The 23,358-nt window shown below is 36.7% G+C and overlaps 1 protein-coding gene across 8 annotated transcripts in view; it reads left to right on the top strand.

The window, feature by feature from the left end:
- EXOC6 (exocyst complex component 6) overlaps window positions 1-23,358 on the top strand; it is a 234,955-nt gene that overhangs the window by 39,327 nt on the left and 172,270 nt on the right. For all 8 annotated transcript variants that reach the window (XM_040485870.1, XM_040485871.1, XM_040485876.1 and 5 more), the window contains 4 exons: window positions 14,651-14,822; window positions 16,313-16,360; window positions 16,450-16,540; window positions 19,443-19,488. In XM_040485870.1, coding sequence (XP_040341804.1) covers window positions 14,651-14,822; window positions 16,313-16,360; window positions 16,450-16,540; window positions 19,443-19,488 — 357 coding nt within the window. The remainder of the gene's footprint in view (window positions 1-14,650; window positions 14,823-16,312; window positions 16,361-16,449; window positions 16,541-19,442; window positions 19,489-23,358) is intronic.

The raw sequence follows: 23,358 nt of genomic DNA on the forward strand, positions 1-23,358 counted from the left end.
TTTATTTATTTATTTATTTATTTATTTATTTCTGTTACTTACATTCTGTTTTTGAGTGGACACAGAATTGTTCTTCTCAACTTACTGTTTTTCTGCAAAGCTGTGACTTTCTCTGTACAGCAGTGGATTGTATGGTCAGGATTAATGTGAATTTGGATCAGCCTTATATCAGGGTAACCATGTTTCTATTTTCCTCCATACTACTTACGAATTACACTTACTTGGCAATTTTTTTTGTCTTTTGAAAAACACATTATAAAAATAAAATTAATACTAGTTAGTATATATTTATTTTTTAAATGCATAGTTCTGAATGCTTTCTTCCAAAGTTCAAATTAAATACATCTGGCTTTCATTTTTAATGTATTGTACATTTTAGTAAAGGTCTTGTTTTTACTGTTACTTTTCATTTAAAAATGTTTATTTTAAGAGAGTGAGAGTGTGTAAGCATGTTCATGAGCGAGGAGGGAGGCGAGGGGGGGCAAAGAGAGAGGAGAGAGAGAATCCCAAGCAGACTCCCTGCTGTCAGCACAGAGCCCAATGCAGGGTTTGATCCTAGGAACAGTGAGATCATGACCTGAGCCAAAATTAAAAGATTTGGATGCCTAACTGACTGAGCCACCCAGGTGCCCCAAGTTCTTGTTTTTTCTTCGGATATATTTATGTTGGTATCTTTTCTAGGACCTCCAAAAATTATTATGAGTCTGGAATTGCCAGAGAATTTTTATGGTGTTTATGGCTCATTTCTGCTATTTTTAACCATTACATTAAAGCAGTAGATATCAGGATAAAGCAGCTTCAAAAAAGAGGAAATGTTATTTTGATTTCATAGTTTTTATTTGTTAATTAGGTTGAATATGCGATTCACACCATACTTTGATGCAATAGTCAAAGAAAATATTTGGATTTTTACTTTTTGGTGAAGGGTGCCCTCTAGTGAGCCTGTTCTTTTTATTAAGATTTGCAGTTCTTTGCATCATTTTGGCACTTGTGAACTGAATATAGAAATAGAAGACACCTTTAGTTCTCAAGGAGATTGGAAGATGAAATATACACTAAATAATTAGAAAATAAATTTTTTGTGTTACACAAATAAAAGGTACAAATAAATGAAAGATGAATTTTTTTTAATGTTCATTTATTTTTGAGACAGAGACAGACAGAACATGAGTGGGAGAGGGTCAGAGAGAGAGGGAGACACAGAATCTGAAGCAGGCTCCAGGCTCCGAGCTGTCACCACAGAGCCCGACGTGGGGCTCGAACCCACAGACCATGAGATCATGACCTGAGCCGAAGTCAGAAGCTCAACCGACTGAGCCACCCAGGTGCCCCGAAAGATGAATTTTTAAAAAGATAGTGATATACAAATAAAAAGAAGTTAAAGAGTTGTTTCTGCACTTGATTTTCAGTTTCTATTGCTTACAGTCAGTACTTAATAAATATTGAATATTGTTGGAAAGAATACTCCTTTGTCTTTTATCCAGGTGTTACTGTCTTGGAGCTATTTCATTTCTTATTTGCTCCTGGATTACAGGGTGTCAGGGAAAGTTAATGAGAATGTTGTTATTCATGCTTGATATATTTGATAAAATGGTTGGGAAAATGTTAGAGGAGTACTAGGTATGATAATTTTATATTAACTGCGTGTTTTCTTTCTATTTTATATTGCTACGTAGAATTATGTATATTTTTTCAAAGATTCATAGGAAAGTCTGCCAATATCCAATATTTTAATGGTAGTCACTTTAGGGGAATATCTTCAGATTATTCTGTGTAGGGCTTTGCTCTGTTCTTTTGTGGTTATGCACAGCATATCCATGCTATTGGAGAACACAGGAATTCTGAGATAGAGAAAAGCCATTTTTATTTTGTCTAGAAAAGGAACTATGGCGCTCCAGTAAACATAGGTAGGTTAGAGAAATTGGATTGGGTATATTGAGATTTTATCATTTTTTTAAAAAATATAAACATTTTATTAAAAGTTAAAAAGTCATTTCTCAGCAAATAAATACAGGTATCCCCTGCTCTTTGAAAGTTTGTGTTTCATCAGTTCACTTTTATAAAACCTAAATAAGTACCGATTTCCACTAACTGAAAGAAATCCAAAGAAGATTTTTGCTTTTTAGGAAAAAGGCAAAAAGTGAAAATTGTGTTCAGCAGCATAAGCATCAAAAGTGGCAATGTTAGGTTCTTTCCTGGGGACCTGTACTCAGTGTCAAGCCACCATAGCTCTGAACTGTGTGAGCATCTGTGTTTTATCTTGATTTATTTTGTGCATCTGTTAACAAGATGTTTCCTAAAGTATATCAGAAAAGCCTAAGAGAGGTTATTTTGTGCGTCTGGGAATGCTAAAAAAATTTTCCATAGAAATTAGGAGTAATGGCTTCTTCACTTTATACCATTCCTGTTTCATGGGAGCTCTCTACTTTCTGATAGTAGGAGAAACATGTGCATTTTATTTTTTTTAATTATTGTGATGGCTTTTTTTTTTTACAGTGAAAATATAGTGAAAGAAAAAGGTACCAAAAATGGTATTAGGATATTATGTGCCTTTTGGCAAAAAATATCCTGGTATGTTACCAGTAATAAGAAAGCCCTTGTTCACGTAATATCTTAAGAATGTTGTTTTGTCAGAAAGAAGGAGGTTTTCCTTAAAAAAAAGAAAAGAAACCTTGAATATGATTAATAAATAATATAGCATCTGTCCAAAAACTCGAAGTAGCCCGAGTTCCTCCATTAAGACATTTTATTTGGTAACATTAATTTTTAAAGAGCCAATTTTAACATTTTAATGATATTTTGGTTTTTCTTGTATCTATTTTATTACCACTAGGTGGAGCCCTGTGCATACAATTCAAGAAGGCATTTCTGAAAGATGATTTACTTGTTTAAAAGCCATAAACCTGATACATCAGATGATCAAATAATGTATGATAACTCATATTTCAACATTTTGCTTTGGTGTGGAAGATTAGATATAATGAAGATAGAAAATGTGTACTTAAAAGAATTTTTAAGCTATGCTTTTTTAAGACCTACATTATTTTTATGCATTCCTACTTGCTAAAATTAAAATATGTAAATTAAAATCTTTAGTGTATCATGGTCCATCTTTATCTTCACATGAAGTTTTTAAATCATCTCTTCTTTTAAAATTGATTTTACATTGCATTTTGGCCTGATTAGCATTACATTTTGGTAGAAATAAGATTTTATTGTGCTGAGCTTTTGGAAGGGAAGACTGAACTCTCTTACCCTGAAGTTATTATATGTACACTTGACCCTTGAACAATGTGTGGATTAAGGGCACTGACCCCCTGTGCAGTTGGAAATCTACATATAACTTTTGACTCCCCAAAGATTTAACTACTAATAACCTACTGTTGACCAGAAGCCTTAATACCATAAACGGTCAATTAACACATATTTTATATGTTTATATATAGTGCATTCTTGCAATCATGTAAGCTAGATAAAAGAAAATGTTATTAAGAAAATTGTAAGGAAGAGAAAATACATTTTCAGTACCATACTGTATTGAAGAAAATTTGTAAGTGTACCTGCTCAGTTCACATCCTTGTTGTTCAAGTTTCCTCTGTATATGGAGCACTAATTTACAAGCTTAGTGGATGTGGGATGGTGGAAAATTTACCAACTTTTTGATGTTCACTTTTCCTGGTTCTGCCATATATCTGTGTGTATTTACTTATAGGATTTGAATTAGGCCTGCCAGTAGACATTATAGCATTCTGAGGGACATTTTGAAAGAAGAAAAATTATTTTCATTAAAATTATATATTGCTTGAAAGTTAGATCAGTAATATATCTGCACATTAATAATTAGATGGATAAAACTGTTAACCAGTTTAGGATTCAAAGAGTGAATAGCACTGCATGGCATGTCCTTTCTTACCCTGCAAATTAAAATTTCAAAGAGTAATGACTGTCATTTAGAGACAAAAAAATAGACTTTTCAGTCTCTGCCCAAGGTTAGATGAGTATGGGGCCCTTAGATTTCTCTACTTCATATTTTGCTCCTCTTTATTTTGTTGCATTTGTAATTTAATACTGCCTAACAATTAGCTATGCCTCAGTTCCCATCCTTTTTTTCTGTCCATTGGATGATTTCACCTGATGGGTGCAACAGTGCACATCAGGGATTCCCTATTGAGTCATTCTCAATTGTTGATCTTCAAAGGTGATCTGGTTAGTTGCTATGCTCGTAACTTCTCTGCATTTCATGCTGCTTATCACCCATTTCTGATCGGAGAGTCTGTGTGACATAATGGTTAAGAGCACTGATTTGGAGTCAGGTAGACTTGGGGTTAAATCTTGGCTCTACTACTGTGTGACTTTGGACCTAAAGTCTTAATCTTCCCAAACTACATTTGTAAATGGGGATGCTAATAGAATCTATGCTGTAAAGCTGTAGTGAATATAATGAGGTAATGCATGCAAAGTACTTAATAGTAAATCTTGGTTGTTAACTGTTTTTTGATGTTTACCACATTAAGCCACAAGCAATAGATATATGACTCCTCTTTAGTCAGTTTAGTCACTGTGGGGAATTGTTGATAGGGAGTGCACACCTTTTTTTGCTTTCCGTATCCTTCCTCCACCGTCTCTCCAAATTATCTCTATAATTAAACATAGGCTTCTTCAGAGAAAAGATGGATAATTCCTACTATGCCTCTGGTGTCAAGAAATACTTGGGAGAGGTATTGTTTCTGCTTTCTTCCTTTTTCCAGGGATCTTATACATACCCACCCTTTCTCCCTTCCTGTTTCTCTCTATTCCCCCAGCTATTTATTGTTGGCTTTATTACAAATTATCAGACTAGTTATTTCGAATATAATTTTTCATCAGAGTGGGTAGAGGGTTAAATCAACTACATGTATTGATTAATTCCATTTTGAGTGCTTGCGTTTGGCTTTTAGATTTGTGCTGCATCTACGAAGTTAAGAAAGTCAGAACTAGGAACCTTCCAGGGTCGTTTTTAAGGCCAAATTCTGTCTAATCATGAATTGTGGATTCTGGCACTTGCTTGAACCATCAGTGCTTTTAAAAAAATGCATTTTATTCCTGTGATTTAGAATGTTTCCTCATCTCTGCTTCTTTATTCCTGTGCGTTCTGTTCAGGATGATCTCATTGGTATAGATTATGGGTGATGCATGGTTATATCAGCTTGGACTGCAGCTTGTATTTATGTCTCTAACAGCAAGTGGTTATCAGTGGTGTAACAGTCAAGAGAGACTAAGACTTAGTTATAGGTGGATCATTCACAGTACTGATTCCTTTATGTTATTTTTATTTCCTTTATTGGGGCTTACAGTTCTAACAGCAGAAGGCATGGAATGTAAATAGTTCACCCATTTCAGGCTTTGGTTTTCTATTAATGGTGGGTGGGTATTGCGTATGTTCTGATGTACTTTGTAGAGAAAGAGTCATTCACCTGTGATGCTATAATAGATGCACTGGCAGTGTCCTGAATTACTATAAGACGGGAGTGGTTTTTCTTTTAAAACCCTGGAGAATAAATTAGAAAGATACACTAGAAGATGGGCTTTAAGAACTTTCTAGAATAAAATAGACTTCTGGAAAATAACTTGTTTTTTTTCTTTCTGTTTATATGTTATTACTGTTTTTTAAAAGGCAGCTTTAAGTTTGTTTATTTTGAGAGAGGGAGGGAGGGGCAGAGAGAGAGAACCCCAAACAGGCTCCACATTCTCAGTGTGGAGCCCAATGCAGGGCTCGAACTCACGAACTGCGAGATCATGACCTAAGCCGAAATCAAGAGTCGGATGCTTAACTGACTGAGCCACCCAGGCACCCCTGTTATTACTATTTTTAAAAGAGGTAATAATATTGCCCTTTGCACTCACAAACAGAGTCAAATCCTCTTTGGAGAGACATTGTAGTAGGGTTGTCCTAAAATATCTCTTAGATTTTTGGTACAGTGCTACAGCTGTAACAGGAAAAAAAAAAAGAGAGAGAGAGGACAGTTGTTTTGGTATGTTTGTTTACTACCTGGTATTTTAAGAGTCAGATAAATTTCAAACTTTTATTCAAATAGGTAAAAAAAAATTAGAAATGAGTATATATATTACTTCAATAAGTGTTCAGAGTTATGAAATACAAATTTGTTTATAGCACACCAATATCAGATTAACTGTCTCTTGCATATGGTTTTTCCTGTGGAGTAATGTTTGTTTAAGAATTCTTATTAATTATATGTATTAATTATAGGAAAAGCACAAGGGAAGCAAAAAAGTATTCTGGGAATTCTAGTATTGCCTCAGTCCCTTACTAATAACCAGCAAATGAGCAAGCCATTTGCCAATTCTTTTTTTTTTTTTCTTTTTGAGAGACAGTGAGCAAGGGAGGTGCAGAGAAAGAGGGGACAAAGGACAAAGGATCCAAAGCAGGTTCTGTGCTGATAGTTGTCGAACCCACAGACTGTGAGATCACGACCTGACTGAGTCACCCAGGCACCCCACCATTTGCCATTTCTATGCCTACTCCCTCACTTGTGAAAAGGAGGCAATATTTTCTCTGGTGCTGTATAAGAAATAAAACATTGGATATAAAAAATACGGAAGGCCCCATGCAGATGTCAAGTATTAGTGGTAGTCAGCTCCTTTAGTATGGGGTAGCTATATTTGATATTGCAACCAGTACCTATTCAACAGCCAGTTCACTCTTTAATAAGGATTTGGTTGTTTTTTATGTGCATATTATGCTAGTAGCCAGTGTATATATTGAGCACTTACCATATGTCAGTTACTGCTAAGAATCTTTCATGTGTTTACTAATTTAATCCTTATAACTCTCTGATGTAGCTACTATTTTTCATCCCTATTTTATTGTTGAGAAAGTTGCGATTTAGAGAAGGGGCTTTTCTGACATAGAACAGTTAGTAAGTGTCCGTTCTGATTCCATCTGTCTCCATCCATTTATCCATCGAGTTATTCATCAATTATTTATTAAGCATCTGCTATGTGATAAGTATTATTTATTCTAGGGCTGAGCATTCATTGGGGAACAAAACAGACAAAAAGCTCTTCCGTCATATAACTTACATTCCCGTGGGCAAAGACAAAATAAATAAAAGTATGCAATTGAGCATATATTCGAGTATAGTGGTAAGAGTGATGCAGTGATAAAGTAAACTACTTTGTTTCAGAAAATAGAAAAAGTAAAGCAGGGAAGGGAATTGTGTGTGTGTGTGTGTGTGTGTGTGTGTGTGTGTGTGTGTGTGTGTTTATAATGTAGATATTGTAGTCAGAAAGGGCCTCATAAGGAAGGGGATAAAAAAAAAAAACCCTGTAAGTGGTAAGGGAGGCATCCCACATGTGAGAAGTGTGATCCAGGTAAAGGAAATAGTGTGTGTGTAAAGCATAGGACAGGAATGTGCTTGGTGTGTTGCAGGAACTACAGGGAGGCCAGTGTTGCTGGCATAGAATAACTAAAGTGGAGAGTAAGTATTAGGAAGTGAGGTCAGTGAGATAACATGGGGCAAAATTATATAGCGATTTATGGGCTATTTATTATAAGAGAAATAGGGTTTTGAGCAGAAGGGAGATACGGGATCTGATTTATATTTTAATGGCATCATTCTGTCTACTGTGTTGTAAACAGACTGAAGGGGACCAAGGGTGAAATCAAGGAGACTGATTGCAGAAGCAGTTGGCAGAATTCTAGGCAAGACACAATGGTGGCTTAGTCCATGATGGCACCAGTAGAGGTTGTGAGATGTGGTTGGATTTGCTGGATTGTTTTGGCAGTGAGGGTGAGAGAATGCAAACAGTCGGGGGTGATTTCAAGGCTTTTTGCCAGAGCAACTAGAAGAGTGAGGTTTACTGAGATGGAGGAAGACCGTGGGAGGATCAGGTTTTGAGGAAGAAGGTAGGGATTCATTTTGAACATATTTGAGGTGCTTATCACATACCCAGGTGGAGAAATATATGAGTTTGAAGTTTAGGGGACAGGTTGGGGCTAGAATCATACATTTGGGAGGTGTCCATTTGTTTATGGAATAATAAGCTCCAAATCTGGATGAGATTGAGAGAATAGTATAGGTAGAAAAGAGAAGATGTCCAAGATTAGAGCCTAGTTCTAGCTCAGGTCTTAAAGGCTCAATTTTTTTTTTTTTTAATGTTTATTTCTTGGAGAGAGAGAATGAGTGGGGGAAGGGCAGAGAGAGAGGGAGACAGAATCTGAAGCAGGCTCCAGGCTCAGGCTGACAGCACAGAGCCTGACGTGGGGCTCGAACCCACAAACTGCGAGATCATGACCTGAGCTGAAGTTGGACACTCAACCAGATGAGCCACCCAGGTACCCCAAGGCTCAAATTCTTGATAATAGCTATCCAATATTGCTGTCTCTAGTATTATTAATAGATACTCATTAAAATCCTATAACATGGAGGCTGCCCCTCAGGAAGCTTTTGGATGATACAAAGAAATAAAATATAGGACATATATTTGAAAGGCTTAAATTACAGTAAAAGGATAATATATAATTACATGTCACAATGAGTGGAAAGGACTGTAAATTTACCTATTCTGCAGATGAAGAGATTACTTGGCATGGAAATGATTGACTAAGGTCTGTTGGAAGAAATGAGAATTGAACTAAATCTCAAATAATGAGGAACAGATTGGGGGGCACAGATTGGGAGGTCCCCAAGACTACTCTGAAGTTCAGTAATTTAGAAGGAGGACTCACAGAATTTAGAAAGCTTTTATATTCACAGTTGCTGTTTGTTACAGCAAAAGAAACATTAAAATTAACATCAGGAAGAGGCACATAAGTCAGGGTCTAGGAGAGTTTTAAGTGGGGGGTCCCCGTTGTCCTTTCCCAGTGGTCATATAGACACCCCTTAACTTCTCCCAGCAATGATGTGTGGCAGTAGTCATGGAATATTGCCGGCCAGGGAAGCTCACTTAAGCTGTGGTGTCCAGGGTTTTTCCTAGGGTTTGGTCACATACACATGACACACTGCTGTGAGTTGTTTACCCTTAATCTACGGACTCTCCAGAGCTGATATAATGTGGCCCCAAGGTCCCCATCCACTGCAAGTCACATTGTAAATCACATTGCTAGCTTAGATTATTTGGCATTGCCCAAGACCCTCAAGTAAACAAAGACAACTATTAGGACATCCCAGAGATTTACCTCCCAGGAGCTGGGGACAAGGGCCAAACCTTTCTTTGGGTAAGGTTAATTTTTTCTGCATGGTGGTTGGCTGGGAGGGTGGTGCCCTCTATGTGGAGAAAGCTTGAGCTGAGATACAGTAGGAATGTGTACACCATGTTTAGAGAACATCGTGGTGACTGCAATATGGCCTTGTGCTTGAGAATATGAACTCTGGAGACATAGTGCCATGATTTATATCCCAGTTGCCCTTTGCTAGCTGTGGAATTTATGGCAGTTATATAATCTATAACATCAGTAAAGCAGGGGTAGTAACAACACCTTCTTTATAGGCTTGTTGTGAGGAATTACTGTACAAAGTACTTAGAGTATGTCCTGACATAGTAAATGCTGTAGAAATCAGGAGTTTGTTCATCATTAATGATGAAATTCATCATCATGTCCTTAATCATTTACTCAGTGATTCTTTTTTGAGCACTAGTATGTTAAAGCCTCATGTTCTGAGCCTCAGACCTTGAGTTCTAGATACCTAGGCAGTTTCCAGATATCTACAGGGTTTGTGACTGATTTAATATTAACATGTTCAAAAAGAAATTAAATAATTTTTCGCACAAATGATTTTTACTATTGGCAGTACTATTAACTCAGTTTTGTTTTAAGATTATCAGCTGTTGCAGGGCGCCTGAATGGCTCAGTAGTTGAAGCGTTTGACTTCGGCTCAAGCTATGATATCACAGTTTGTGAGTTTATTTTTTTTTTTTTATTTTATTTTTATTTATATATGAAATTTATTGTCAAATTAGTTTCCATACAACACCCAGTGCTCATCCCAAAAGGTGCCCTCCTCAATACCCATCACCCATCCTCTCCTCCCTCCCACCCCCCATCAACCCTCAGTTTGCTCTCAGTTCTCAACAGTCTCTTATGCTTTGGCTCTCTCCCACTCTAACCTCTTTTTTTTTTTTTTTCTTCCCCTCCCCCATGGGTTCCTGTTAAGTTTCTCAGGATCCACATAAGAGTGAAACCATATGGTATCTGTCTTTCTCTGTATGGCTTATTTCACTTAGCATCACACTCTCCAGTTCCATCCACGTTGCTACAAAAGGCCATATTTCATTTTTTCTCATTGCCACGTAGTATTCCATTGTGTATATAAACCACAATTTCTTTATCCATTCATCAGTTGATGGACATTTAGGCTCTTTCCATAATTTGGCTATTGTTGAGAGTGCTGCTATGAACATTGGGGTACAAGTGCCCCTATGCATCAGTACTCCTGTGTCCCTTGGATAAATTCCTAGCAATGCTATTGCTGGGTCATAGGGTAGGTCTATTTTTAATTTTCTGAGGAACCTCCACACTGCTTTCCAGAGCGGCTGCACCAATTTGCATTCCCACCAACAGTGCAAGAGGGTTCCCGTTTCTCCACATGGTCTCCAGCATCTATAGTCTCCTGATTTGTTCATTTTGGCCACTCTGACTGGCGTGAGGTGATACCTGAGTGTGGTTTTGATTTGTATTTCCCTGATAAGGAGCGACGCTGAACATCTTTTCATGTGCCTGTTGGCCATCCGGATGTCTTCTTTAGAGAAGTGTCTATTCATGTTTTCTGCCCATTTCTTCACTGGGTTATTTGCTTTTCGGGTGTGGAGTTTGGTGAGCTCTTTATAGATTTTGGATACTAGCCCTTTATCCGATATGTCATTTGCAAATACCTTTTCCCATTCTGTTGGTTGCCTTTTCGTTTTGTTGGTTGTTTCCTTTGCTGTGCAGAAGCTTTTTATCTTCATAAGGTCCCAGTAATTCACTTCTGCTTTTAATTCCCTTGCCTTTGGGGATGTGTCGAGTAAGAGATTGCTACGGCTGAGGTCAGAGAGGTCTTTTCCTGCTTTCTCCTCTAAGGTTTTGATGGTTTCCTGTCTCACATTCAGGTCCTTGATCCATTTTGAGTTTATTTTTGTGAATGGTGTGAGAAAGTGGTCTAGTTTCAACCTTCTGCATGTTGCTGTCCAGTTCTCCCAGCACCATTTGTTAAAGAGACTGTCCTTTTTCCATTGGATGTTCTTTCCTGCTTTGTCAAAGATGAGTTGGCCATACGTTTGTGGGTCTAGTTCTGGGGTTTCTATTCTATTCCATTGGTCTATGTGTCTGTTTTTGTGCCAATACCATGCTGTCTTGATGATGACAGCTTTGTAGTAGAGGCTAAAGTCTGGGATTGTGATGCCTCCTGCTTTGGTCTTCTTCTTCAAAATTACTTTGGCTATTCGGGGCCTTTTGTGGTTCCATATGAATTTTAGGATTGCTTGTTCTAGTTTCGAGAAGAATGCTGGTGCAATTTTGATTGGGATTGCATTGAATGTGTAGATAGCTTTGGGTAGTATTGACATTTTGACAATATTTATTCTTCCAATCCATGAGCAGGGAATGTCTTTCCATTTCTTTAAATCTTCTTCAATTACCTTCATAAGCTTTCTATAGTTTTCAGCATACAGATCCTTTACATCTTTGGTTAGATTTATTCCTAGGTATTTTATGCTTCTTGGTGCAATTGTGAATGGGATCAGTTTCTTTACTTGTCTTTCTGTTGCTTCATTGTTAGTGTATAAGAATGCAACTGATTTCTGTACATTGATTTTGTATCCTGCAACTTTGCTGAATTCATGTATCAGTTCTAGCAGACTTTTGGTGGAGTCTATTGGATTTTCCTTGTATAATATCATGTCATCTGCAAAAAGCGAAAGCTTGACTTCATCTTTGCCAATTTTGATGCCTTTGATTTCCTTTTGTTGTCTGATTGCTGATGCTAGAACTTCCAGCACTATGTTAAACAACAGCGGTGAGAGTGGGCATCCCTGTCGTGTTCCTGATCTCAGGGAAAAAGCTCTCAGGTTTTCCCCGTTGAGGATGATGTTAGCTGTGGGCTTTTCATAAATGGCTTTTATGATCTTTAAGTATGTTCCTTCTATCCCGACTTTCTCAAGGGTTTTTATTAAGAAAGGGTGCTGGATTTTGTCAAAGGCCTTTTCTGCATCGATTGACAGGATCATATGGTTTTTCTCTTTTTTTTGGTTAATGTGATGTATCACGTTGATTGATTTGCGAATGTTGAACCAGCCCTGCATCCCAGGAATGAATCCCACTTGATCATGGTGAATAATTCTTTTTATATGCCGTTGAATTCGATTTGCTAGTATCTTACTGAGAATTTTGGCATCCATATTCATCAGGGATATTGGCCTGTAGTTCTCTTTTTTTACTGGGTCTCTGTCTGGTTTAGGAATCAAAGTAATACTGGCTTCATAGAATGAGTCTGGAAGTTTTCCTTCCCTTTCTATTTCTTGGAATAGCTTGAGAAGGATAGGTCTTATCTCTGCTTTAAACGTCTGGTAGAACTCCCCTGGGAAGCCATCTGGTCCTGGACTCTTATTTGTTGGGAGATTTTTGATAACCGATTCAATTTCTTCGCTGGTTATGGGTCTGTTCAAGCTTTCTATTTCCTCCTGATTGAGTTTTGGAAGAGTGTGGGTGTTCAGGAATTTGTCCATTTCTTCCAGGTTGTCCAATTTGTTGGCATATAATTTTTCATAGTATTCCCTGATAATTGTTTGTATCTCTGAGGGATTGGTTGTAATAATTCCATTTTCATTCATGATTTTATCTATTTGGGTCCTCTCCCTTTTCTTTTTGAGAAGCCTGGCTAGAGGTTTGTCAATTTTGTTTATTTTTTCAAAAAACCAACTCTTGGTTTCGTTGATCTGCTCTACAGTTTTTTTAGATTCTATATTGTTTATTTCTGCTCTGATCTTTATTATTTCTCTTCTTCTGCTGGGTTTAGGCTGCCTTTGCTGTTCTGCTTCTATTTCCTTTAGGTGTGCTGTTAGATTTTGTATTTGGGATTTTTCTTGTTTCTTGAGATAGGCCTGGATTGCAATGTATTTTCCTCTCAGGACTGCCTTCGCTGCGTCCCAAAGCGTTTGGATTGTTGCATTTTCATTTTCGTTTGTTTCCATTAGATCAGATGGACTTGACAGATATATTTAGAACTCTGCATCCCAAAGCAACAGAATATACTTTCTTCTCGAGTGCACATGGAACATTCTCCAAGATAGATCATATACTGGATCACAAAACAGCCCTTCATAAGTTTACAAGAATTGAAATCATACCATGCATATTTCAGACCACAATGCTATGAAGCTTGAAATCAACCACAGAAAAAAGTCTGGAAAACCTCCAAAAGCATGGAGGTTAAAGAACACCCTACTAACGAATGAGTGGGTCAACCAGGCAATTAGAGAAGAAATTAAAAAATATATGGAAACACAGTTTGTGAGTTTAGCCCCACATCAGGCTCTCTGCTGTCAGCACAGAGCTCACTTCAGATCCTCTGTCCCCCATCTCTCTCTGCCCCTCACCTACTCCCGCTCTTTTTCTCTCTCTCAAAAATAAGTAAACATTAAAAAAAAAAAAGATTATCAGCTGTTGCTATGAAGTTAAAACTTGTATTTAACTGGCAATCAAAGAACTTAATTTGGAGAGAAGTGCTGAACGATAGTTACATTAAGTGGAATTCATTGTGATACTTCTGCATCTGTTCTGTGGCTTCAACTGTTACTTGAAGGCATGCTATGTCATCTGGCCTGTGGTATCCATGATAGAAATGGTATCTTTCTAAAGAAGGGCTTTATCATAATACGCTGCCACTTGAGGGCTCACACTTGTAGAATTGCATTCCCTTCTCCTGTGCCATGTTTTGTTTTGTTTTGTTTTGTTTTTAAATCAGTCCTGATTATCCTTTTTTTCCTTCTCTTTGGACCATGAAAAGCTTCAGGGTAGTGACTTTGGGAGCAGGATAGCTTAGAGTGAAGAGACCTTTACATGGGAGAAGTAATTTACATGTAAGAGATAGGAAGGTATTTTTTAGGTATGTTATAGGCTTACTTTAAACATTTAACTTATGCTCCAAAGTAACTGTAATGTAATATTGGTACTATAGCAAATTATTATTAACAGCTTTAATTGTATGTTTAAAAGTCATATTCATGGGGTGCCTGGGTGGCTCAGCTGGTTAAGCGTCTTGACTTTTGATCTTGACTCAGTTGTCAAGATCTCACAGTTTGAGAGTTCAAGCCCCACGTTTGGACTTGAACGTGAGACAGTCTCACAGTTCATGAGTTCAAGCCCCATGTTGGGCTCTGTGTTGACAGCACGGAGCCTGCTTGGGATTTTGTCTCTCCCTATCTCTGCCTTCCCCCCTCTCAAAATAAATAAATGAGTAAAACTTTAAAAATGTTAAAAATAAAAGTCATGTTCACAGGCTTAAATCTGGATATCAGAATTAAGCAATTTTTGAAATGTATGAATATCACCTTAATATACTGATTACAAAGCAAAAAACCAAAAAATATTAGCGGTTTCAAAGAATGGGCTAATAAAGAATAAATTTTGGTGAACTGGGAAGTTAATGTTAGCTTTCTTTTTGTATACATTTAGGTCTGTTTATGATGACCAACCAAATGCACACAAGAAGTTTATGGAAAAGTTAGATGCTTGTATCCGTAATCATGACAAGGAAATTGAAAAGATGTGTAATTTTCATCATCAGGGTTTTGTAGATGCTATTACAGAACTCCTTAAAGTAAGGACTGATGCAGAAAAACTGAAGGTAAGAAATGTTTTAAAATCCTCTTAACTTTTGGGGTGCCTGGGTGGCTCAGTTGGTTAAGCATCCGACTCTTGGTTTCAGCTTAGGCATGATGAGTCCCACATGGGGCTCCATGCTGCCAGTGTGGAGCCTGAGTGGGATTCTCTGTCTTCCCTTTCTCTCGCTCCTTCCCTGCTTGTGCGCCCGCGTTCTCTCCTAAAATAAATAAATAAACTTAAAATAAAAGAAACTTATTTAAAAAAATTCTCTTTACCTTTGCTGTCATTAAATTACTGAAGTATTAGTTTGTAGTGCATATGTACAAATAATTATTAAATGTACTATTTTCAAGAAGTGAGTTAGTGTGTATATTTGGGAATGCTCTTTATGCTCTATTAACATAGTTGTCATGCTAATGACAGGAGTAATCTCTTTTTTGTAAAGCAAGTAATGCATTGACTTAACAGGATTTCTTTCCATGCAGGGAAATGAACGAAAAGAATTCATACAATGAAAGGCCTCATTTGCAGTTTTAGAATTTTAAAAAAGACAATTAGTACAGTAATGATAAAAACTATCCTCTAAAAACCTTTAAAAACTTACTATATGTGATTATGTTCTCAAAATTATTTAATAATATTGGAACTTAGTTTAATAGCAAAGCATAATTTTCTTAAAGAAAGTTGGTGTGCATTTTCTGCCACAGAGCAAAAACGTTATTTATTAAATGAGACCTGGATTTGTTTAGCCAGAATTCAAAATATTTAGTTCTAAGAATTGTGCTATTTATCTTTCTTTACATTTGGAGAATTTAGCAGATAAAATGACCCTGGTTCACCAAAGGTTATGATTAAAAAACCATTATATAAAGGATATTCAGATAACAAGAGACCAAATACAGCATCAATGAGGTCACTGAGCATCTTTGTTCAGAAATTAATGAGATTTTTAATAAACTAGAATGTGCTTCCTTACGATGATGACCTAATGAGTCACTTAATATGTGGGAAAATTTGAGGTTGAGCTTTGTCTGCACCTGCAGCATTAAAATGTTGCTGTGGATTGAGATTTCCGTGTTTGATGTTAATCAACCACCCAGTGTTTGCATTCAGCAAAGTATGAATGTTTAATTACCATAAAATGCAATCACCATTTCCTATAGACAATGAATGGCACATAGACCTCATTGAAGTTATCAAAAAGGGACCAGTGGTCAATTGGGTCAGTGATTTGAATTGTTTGACAGACTTAGAGAAGCAAGTAAAGTTCAAAAATCTAGATTAAATTTGAGAAGTTTGCCACAGAATCTGTTAAAAAGAACTGTCATAAGTAATTGAAGTTAACAAAAGCCCTTTTCAATCAAAAGTTCAAGTTCAAGCTGTAGAGTTAATTTGAATTTGCATTTCTTTGTTCTAAGTTTCTCATGAAGCATGATCTGATTACAAGGGTGAGCAGTTATATCAGGGCAGTTTTATGCATATTTGTCTAACTAAGGTGAAATTATTTTTAAGGTACAAGTTACTGATACCAACCGAAAATTTCAAGATGCTGGAAAGGAGGTGAGAATATGATATATTTCTTGTATGCTCAATTTGTGGATGCAGTTTAACTGTTTGCTTAAAAATATGAACATTTCTTCTTTTCTAAGGTGATAGTCCAGACTGAAGATATTATTCGATGTAGAATTCAGCAGAGGAATATTACAACAGTAGTAGAAAAATTGCAGTTATGTCTTCCAGGTGAGTTAAACTTGTCTACAGTGTAATGCTTGGCTTGGTAAAATTATAATCTAATGATAGTGTTTGGTCATTATTCATTATGGGAATTACAGATTATTTGGTGATTGCCCCCAAAAGCTCATGGTTATCTTCCTTGCCGATTTTAGCCCTTGAATTTTCATGGTCTTCTTATCTTATAAAGTCCCTGTTTGATGATCTGTCACATCAGGTTCCTAGAAAAACCTGTACCTCTCCCTCTCCCATTTCCTCCCGCCTAGTTTGTCCTTTGTCCCTCACCCCCCTCCCACTGCTTTTTTGTGTTTCCTCAGAATACTTTCCCATGGAGGAGAGTGTCTTTTCATGACATTTCCTTGCCTTTTCCTAATTTGCCTCATTTTTTATAACTAGTTTTCCATTGTTTTCTCTTTGTCATTTAAGCAGGTTGGTGTTGCTTTGCTCACAGTCTCATTTTGCTGATAAAATAAGCAAACATCCAAAAGTGCTAGGTCTTCTCACTTCTTTGGTCTTGCCTTTACTCCTATGTTTTGGAAAGACTGACTTTTTAGGTTTCTGAGTTTTTGATCTCTCTGTTACAGCTCAGATATTACTGGGACATCAAATAAATTCTGAAGGAACTAACCAGTATTTTCTTTCCCCTGATGTATCCTGTTCAGACAAAAGGAAGCATGTGTATGTCCTCTTTTCTTCATATAGTAAACTGAATCCATCTTAGTGTCCCATCTTCTAAACTTATTTTTTTTTAGGAAAGAACCTGAACCTTTATCCTGGAGAATAGAATGAGATGCTTTGTATGATATTTATATAATATAAAATTACCTTTGAACACAAATTATATGTTAAAACTGTCAGATTTTATTTTATTAAACAATTTTTTAATGTTTATTTTTGAGAGAGAGAGAGAAAGTGTGAGTGGGGGAGGGGCAGAGAGAGAGGGAAACACAGAATCTGAAACAGGCTCCAGGCTCCGAGCTGTCAGCACAGAGCCCGATGTGGGGCTTGAACTCAAGAACCGCGAGATCATGACCTGAGCCAAAGTTGGATGCTTAACCGACTGAACCACACAGGCACCCAAAAACTGTCAGATCTTATTAGCTAAAAAACATTGTTTTCTGACTTTGTGAGATTAACTTTTCTTTTTTTTTTTAGAATCACTGAAATTCTACTCAGTTTAATCTTGGATGCTTGCACACTAACTTTGAGTAAATAAAATGTCTGCTTATTATGTTCAGTTTCAGGATTGAGAATGTACTTCCTTCTAGTAATGTTTAATAATATGTCTTTGCCACCATCAGATACAGTGAAGTAGCCATGAAGACAGTCTCTAAGTTTAATTGCTTTGTCCCTAAATGGTAATAAGCCTAAAAATTCGGGTACTGATAGAATGAGAAAGCTGAATTGGGCTTATTCCCCTATGCAACTATTTGGAATAGAAAAATAAAGGGAAGTAGAGATTAGACTTTTGTTACTGCTACTGTTTTTGCTTTCAAGGCTGGGCAGGTGATCTGAGTTTATGTAAACATTGTGTTCCTAATAGCCACATTGAGAACTACCTCCTTTCCTCTATTAGCCTTTTATCTAATTATCCAGTCGTAAATACTTTTTTGTGTCAGCCATTATGGTAGATATTGGAAGTATAAATTTGAAAATGAGACATTCCCAGCCCTGAAGAGTCCTACAGTCTAATGTGAATAAAGACAAATAAGCTATTAATTATTGTACAATTGCTTAACTCCTCCTTGGATTAGGAGTATGAGAGGGTATAAGAAGTCATAAGGTAAACAATGTGTTTTCCTGGTACATTAGTTTTACTTGATTATTTTTGAGGAGAGTATTATTTTTATATGGAAATAATATAAGATAGATAAGAAAGTTGCAGGAGTTGTTGAGGTAAAACAGGAGACTTCAAAGAAAGTTTATACTTGTAGCAGCAGTTTTAGGCTTTTTCCCAGGTTATGTGTTCACTGTAATGCTTTGGTTGGAAAATATGAGAAATACTTGGTTGCAATATAGGGGTTGTGATAGAGATACACATGGGGACCACAGGGTTGAGGTGGTTCACTGTTGCCACCATCGCAGTATTACAGATTTCAGATAATGAACAATGTCTTCTATGAACTTGAAGACCCCTGGGAAGTAGCCAAAATAGAAAATCTGGGAAAAAAGTATTCTGTCTTTCTGGTCTGTGAAAATGTGAGCTGGCTTGATGAGTCAATAATAACTTACTCACTTTATACTTTGAAATTCTACTAAGGATAAATGGTAATCTGCATAGTTGTATTAAAACCTTTTTTGGTGGCAAAGCTGAATGCTTCTTGCTGAAGCTTATAACAACTTTTATTGACTAATTGCATTTCTGAGTCCATAATAGAAATGGTAAAACAAAGTTGCCTTGTTATGTTTATTTATGATTTTATTATAATTTACTCTCTGCTGTACACTTTTGAGGGTTTTTTTCTATGTCAATTTGGTGTAAAATTTTGCTGAGTGAGCTATAACATGCTTGTGTTTGGTATATGAATATTATTTGAGATATTGAATCAAAATTAATCTCAATCAGCTTTGTTTCCTGAGTAACTAAAGTCCAAACTTCTAATTCCACCGCAGAGAAGATATATACGTTTCTGAATATGATAATTACCAGTTGGTTAAAGCCTCAGTTATAGGTGTCTGCATATGGAAGTATTCCAAATTCCAGATAATGTGTATAAATAATGTAGTGTTCAATATACATAGACATTAAAATGTCTTTTATTTATTTGACGTATAAAATTTTATTTGAAAATATAAGCCTGAATTAAAGTATTGAGAAAAGTAATGAATTTATAATAGGTTCTTCCCTTTAATTTTTTCATCTCAACTTTTTTTTATTTTGAAAGCTAAAATAAGTTATTTTTTAATGCAGTGCTGGAAATGTACAGTAAGCTAAAAGAACAGATGAGTGCAAAACGGTGAGTTGTTTCTTTCTTATTTTTCATAGGAATCTTCTTTTTCTATTAAAGAAAGCATGGATAAACTTAGTATAAATTATAGTGAGTCATGTGAAGTTTTGCTCTCTACCTTTATTCCTTTTCATGCAATTTGCCCGTCAGGATCATTTAATAAAACAATTCTTAGCCATTGATTTGTGGATCCTTGTCCTTTATAAGTGAAATCAAAGATTGATAATATTGATGAAGGACAAATAGACAACTGAACAGGAGTGAAAAAATATTGATTAGCTTCTGTGTTAACATTGCATACAATCAAAAACTAAGTGTGTTGTGGGACCACAATGGAAGCAGTGTGGGTAGTTATATTTTGACAGTCTAGGCTAGTCATGTTCTGTATTATAACAAAAAATGAATACATGACATATGAAAATAATTTGCAGTACTTTATTGATTACCATAGAATCATTAGATATAATAATGTTTAAAATGTTTTAAAGATGAGCAATTTTAAAGTAACAGAAAAATCAGAATAAATGAGAATATTCCACATTTATAATAGGGAAGTAGTGATTTCCTCTTAGTTTATTAATAACTGCTTAATTATCACAGTACATTATATACAAATCTATACTTAAAGATCTGTGTATATCCTGCTTTATAGTACTAAACATTGAATTTTATTGGCCTTTACCAATTGATACTAATTAGTAGAATTATTTTTTTCATTCTTAATACGTGAACCGTAAATTATCCTGAAAGTCTTTTGTTTTATATATATAATGAATATATTCTCTTTTTCTATCTGAGTTGTATGTCTTCACATTTTAAAGATCCAGGTAATAGTTCCATGTGTTTGTTGCAGAAAAACAGATATCATCTTCCCTACTTCCATTCATCATTCCTCCATGCGAGGGGCAAAACCTTTGACCTCTTTTAAGGGATTATTTTGATATTTACATTTATGCCTTTAAATAACTAACTTCTATTGTTTCTTCACTGTTTTCCAGTTTAGGGCATTATATATTTTTTCAATAACATAATCTAATATTAAACAAATTTTTTTAATGTTTAGTTATTTTTGAGAGAGAGAGGGCTAGAGACAGAGCACGAGCAGGGGAGGGGCAGAGAGAGAGGGAGACACAGAATCTGAAGCAGGCTCCAGGCTCTGAGCTGTCAGCGCAGGGCCTAATGTGGGGCTTGAACTCATGAACTGTGAGATCATGACCTGAGCTAAAGTAGGGCACTTAACCAACTGAGCCACCCAGGCACCCCCCATAATCTAAATTTTTTATTAGTTTCTCCGTTCCCCCCCCCCCCAGATATCTTATATTTTCTTTCCTTTCCTGAAACATTGGTTGGTATGTACTTTTTTGTCCCTTTAACCTGCAACAGTCTTCCTACTTTGTTTTTCCCGAAAGGGTCCAGGTTAGTTGTCTTGTAGGCCAAGCCATTTTGGATTTGTTTATTTTCTCACGATTAGATTCAGATGAAATATTTTTGGCATGAGTATGACATAAATGATATTGTGTACCTCTTACTCTATGAGATCAGAAGGCGTATACTGTTAGATTGTCTGTAGGTTATGCTAAATTGATCATTTGGTTAAGAGGATGACTACCAGATCACTTGAAAGGTATCTTTTCTCTTTGCATTTACTAAGTAATCTGTGGGGTGATATTTTGAGTCCTATTTCCTTAACAACCTTTCACCCACTAGTTTTAGGATTCTTGCTTTAAGCAGTTATTATATTGGGATTACAAAATGGTGATGTTTTATAATTCTGTCATTCCAAAATGGTGATTTTTTTAATAATTTTATCATTCTTTTGACATTTATTAGCTATTTTTCTTAACATAAAGAAGCTTTTCTTTTTTTTTTTCAACGTTTATTTATTTTTGGGACAGAGAGAGACAGAGCATGAACAGGGGAGGGGCAGAGAGAGAGGGAGACACAGAATCGGAAACAGGCTCCAGGCTCTGAGCCATCAGCCCAGAGCCTGATGCGGGGCTCGAACTCACGGACCGCGAGATCGTGACCTGGCTGAAGTCGGACGCTTAACCGACTGCGCCACCCAGGCGCCCCGAGAAGCTTTTCTTTTTTTTAGCTCTTCCTTTTTATTTCCCTTTACTTTTTTTTTTCTTTTTCTGATTATCACTATGGACTCATGGATTTTTTTAAAAAAATAAATGTATTGAGACACCTGGGTGGTTCAGTTGGTTGAGCGTCTGACTTCGGCTCAGGTCACAATCTCGGAGTTTGGGAGTTCGAGTCCTGTATCGGGCTCACTGCTGTCAGTGCACAGCCCACTTTGGATCCTCTGTCCACCTCTCTCTCTCTGCCCCTCCCCTGCTCATGTTCGCTTGCTCTCTCTGTCTCTCAAACATAAGTAAACCTTAAAAAAGAAAATAAATATGTTATAATCTTTTTTTATGTTCAAATTTGTCCCATATTTGGCTAGGGGAACCCCTCAAGCCAATTTCTGTGTCCTCATTTGTCTTTGAATACTTTCTTGTTTATCACACATGTTCCAAACTCACATTTTCCTTTTCTTGCCCTAGACCTAGAATAGCCATTTTCCAAGATACCCTAGTTCCTTGTTTTTTTTCCTAATGTTTATTTATTTTTGAGAGAGAGACAGAGTATGAGTGGGGGAGGGGCAGAGAGAGACGGGAGACACAGAATTCGAAGCAGGCTGAGCTGTCAGTACAGAGCCCAACTTGGGGCTTGAACCCATGAACCGTGAGATCATGACCTGAGCCGAAGTTGGATGCGTAACCGACTCAGCCACCCAGGTGCTGAGAAACACCTGGTACCCTAGTTCCTTTTAGTAAACACTAAGTAAACACTAAGGTACCCTAGTTCCTTTTAGTAAAGAAAGGTGTTTAGAAACAGATCTGCTTGCTAGGTGGGCTTATTACCCCCCCTCCCCCAGACACACACCTCTCATGCCCTCTAGCTTCCAGGGTTGCCGTTGAAAAGTTTGAAGCCATTCTGATTTCTTTAGTTTGTGATCTATTTTTTTTCTCTTTTAGAATAATCTTCTCGGGGTGCCTGGGTGGCTCGGTCTGTTGGGCGGCCAACTACAGCTCAGGTCATGATCTCGCGGTCTGAGTTCAAGCCCCACGTCGGGCTCTGTGCTGACAGCTCAGAGCCTGGAGCCTGCTTCTGATTCTGTGACTCCCTCTCTCTCTACCCCTTTTCTGCTTGCTCTCTGTCTCTCTCTCAAAAGTAATAAACATTAAAAAAAAATAGAATAATCTTCTCTTCTGTGGTCTGCAGTTTCCTGATGATGTGCTTTGACGTGGGTCTGTTTACTTCCATTGTGCTGGGTACTTGGTGAACCTGTCTGGAATTTAACCTGGAAACTGTTCTTTGATCTGATAATGTCTTTAAGTTCTAGGACATTTTCTTGAATTATTTTTGCCTGTTTTCTTTTTTTAAATTTTTTTGAATGTTTATTCATTTTTGAGATAGAGAGATACAGTGCAAGTGGGGGAGGGGCAGAGAGAGAGGGAGACACAGAATCCAAAGCAGGCTCCAGGTTCTGAACTGTCAGCACAAAACCTGATATGGGGCTTGAACCCACAAACCGTGACATCATGACCCGAGCTGAAGTTGGACACTTAACCCACTGAGCCACCCAGGCACCCCTGTCTTTCTGTTTTCTTGATTCTAGGACAGATAGTGATGTTTAGTCTTCTAGATTGGCCCTCTTAGTTTCTTTACTCTTCTTTAACAATTTTTTTTTGACTCTTCATTCACTTTCTAGGATATTTTTTCATTTTTATCTCCTAAAAAATAATGCTGATTTTATTTCATTTCTGCTCTCTGATTTTTAATTTCTAAGAACTGTGTTTTGATCTCCAAATATTTCTTTGTACTTTTTCT

The sequence above is a fragment of the Herpailurus yagouaroundi genome, unplaced genomic scaffold (genome assembly GCF_014898765.1).
Source record: "Herpailurus yagouaroundi ecotype Mexico unplaced genomic scaffold, PumYag 163, whole genome shotgun sequence".
NCBI lineage: Eukaryota > Metazoa > Chordata > Mammalia > Carnivora > Felidae > Herpailurus > Herpailurus yagouaroundi.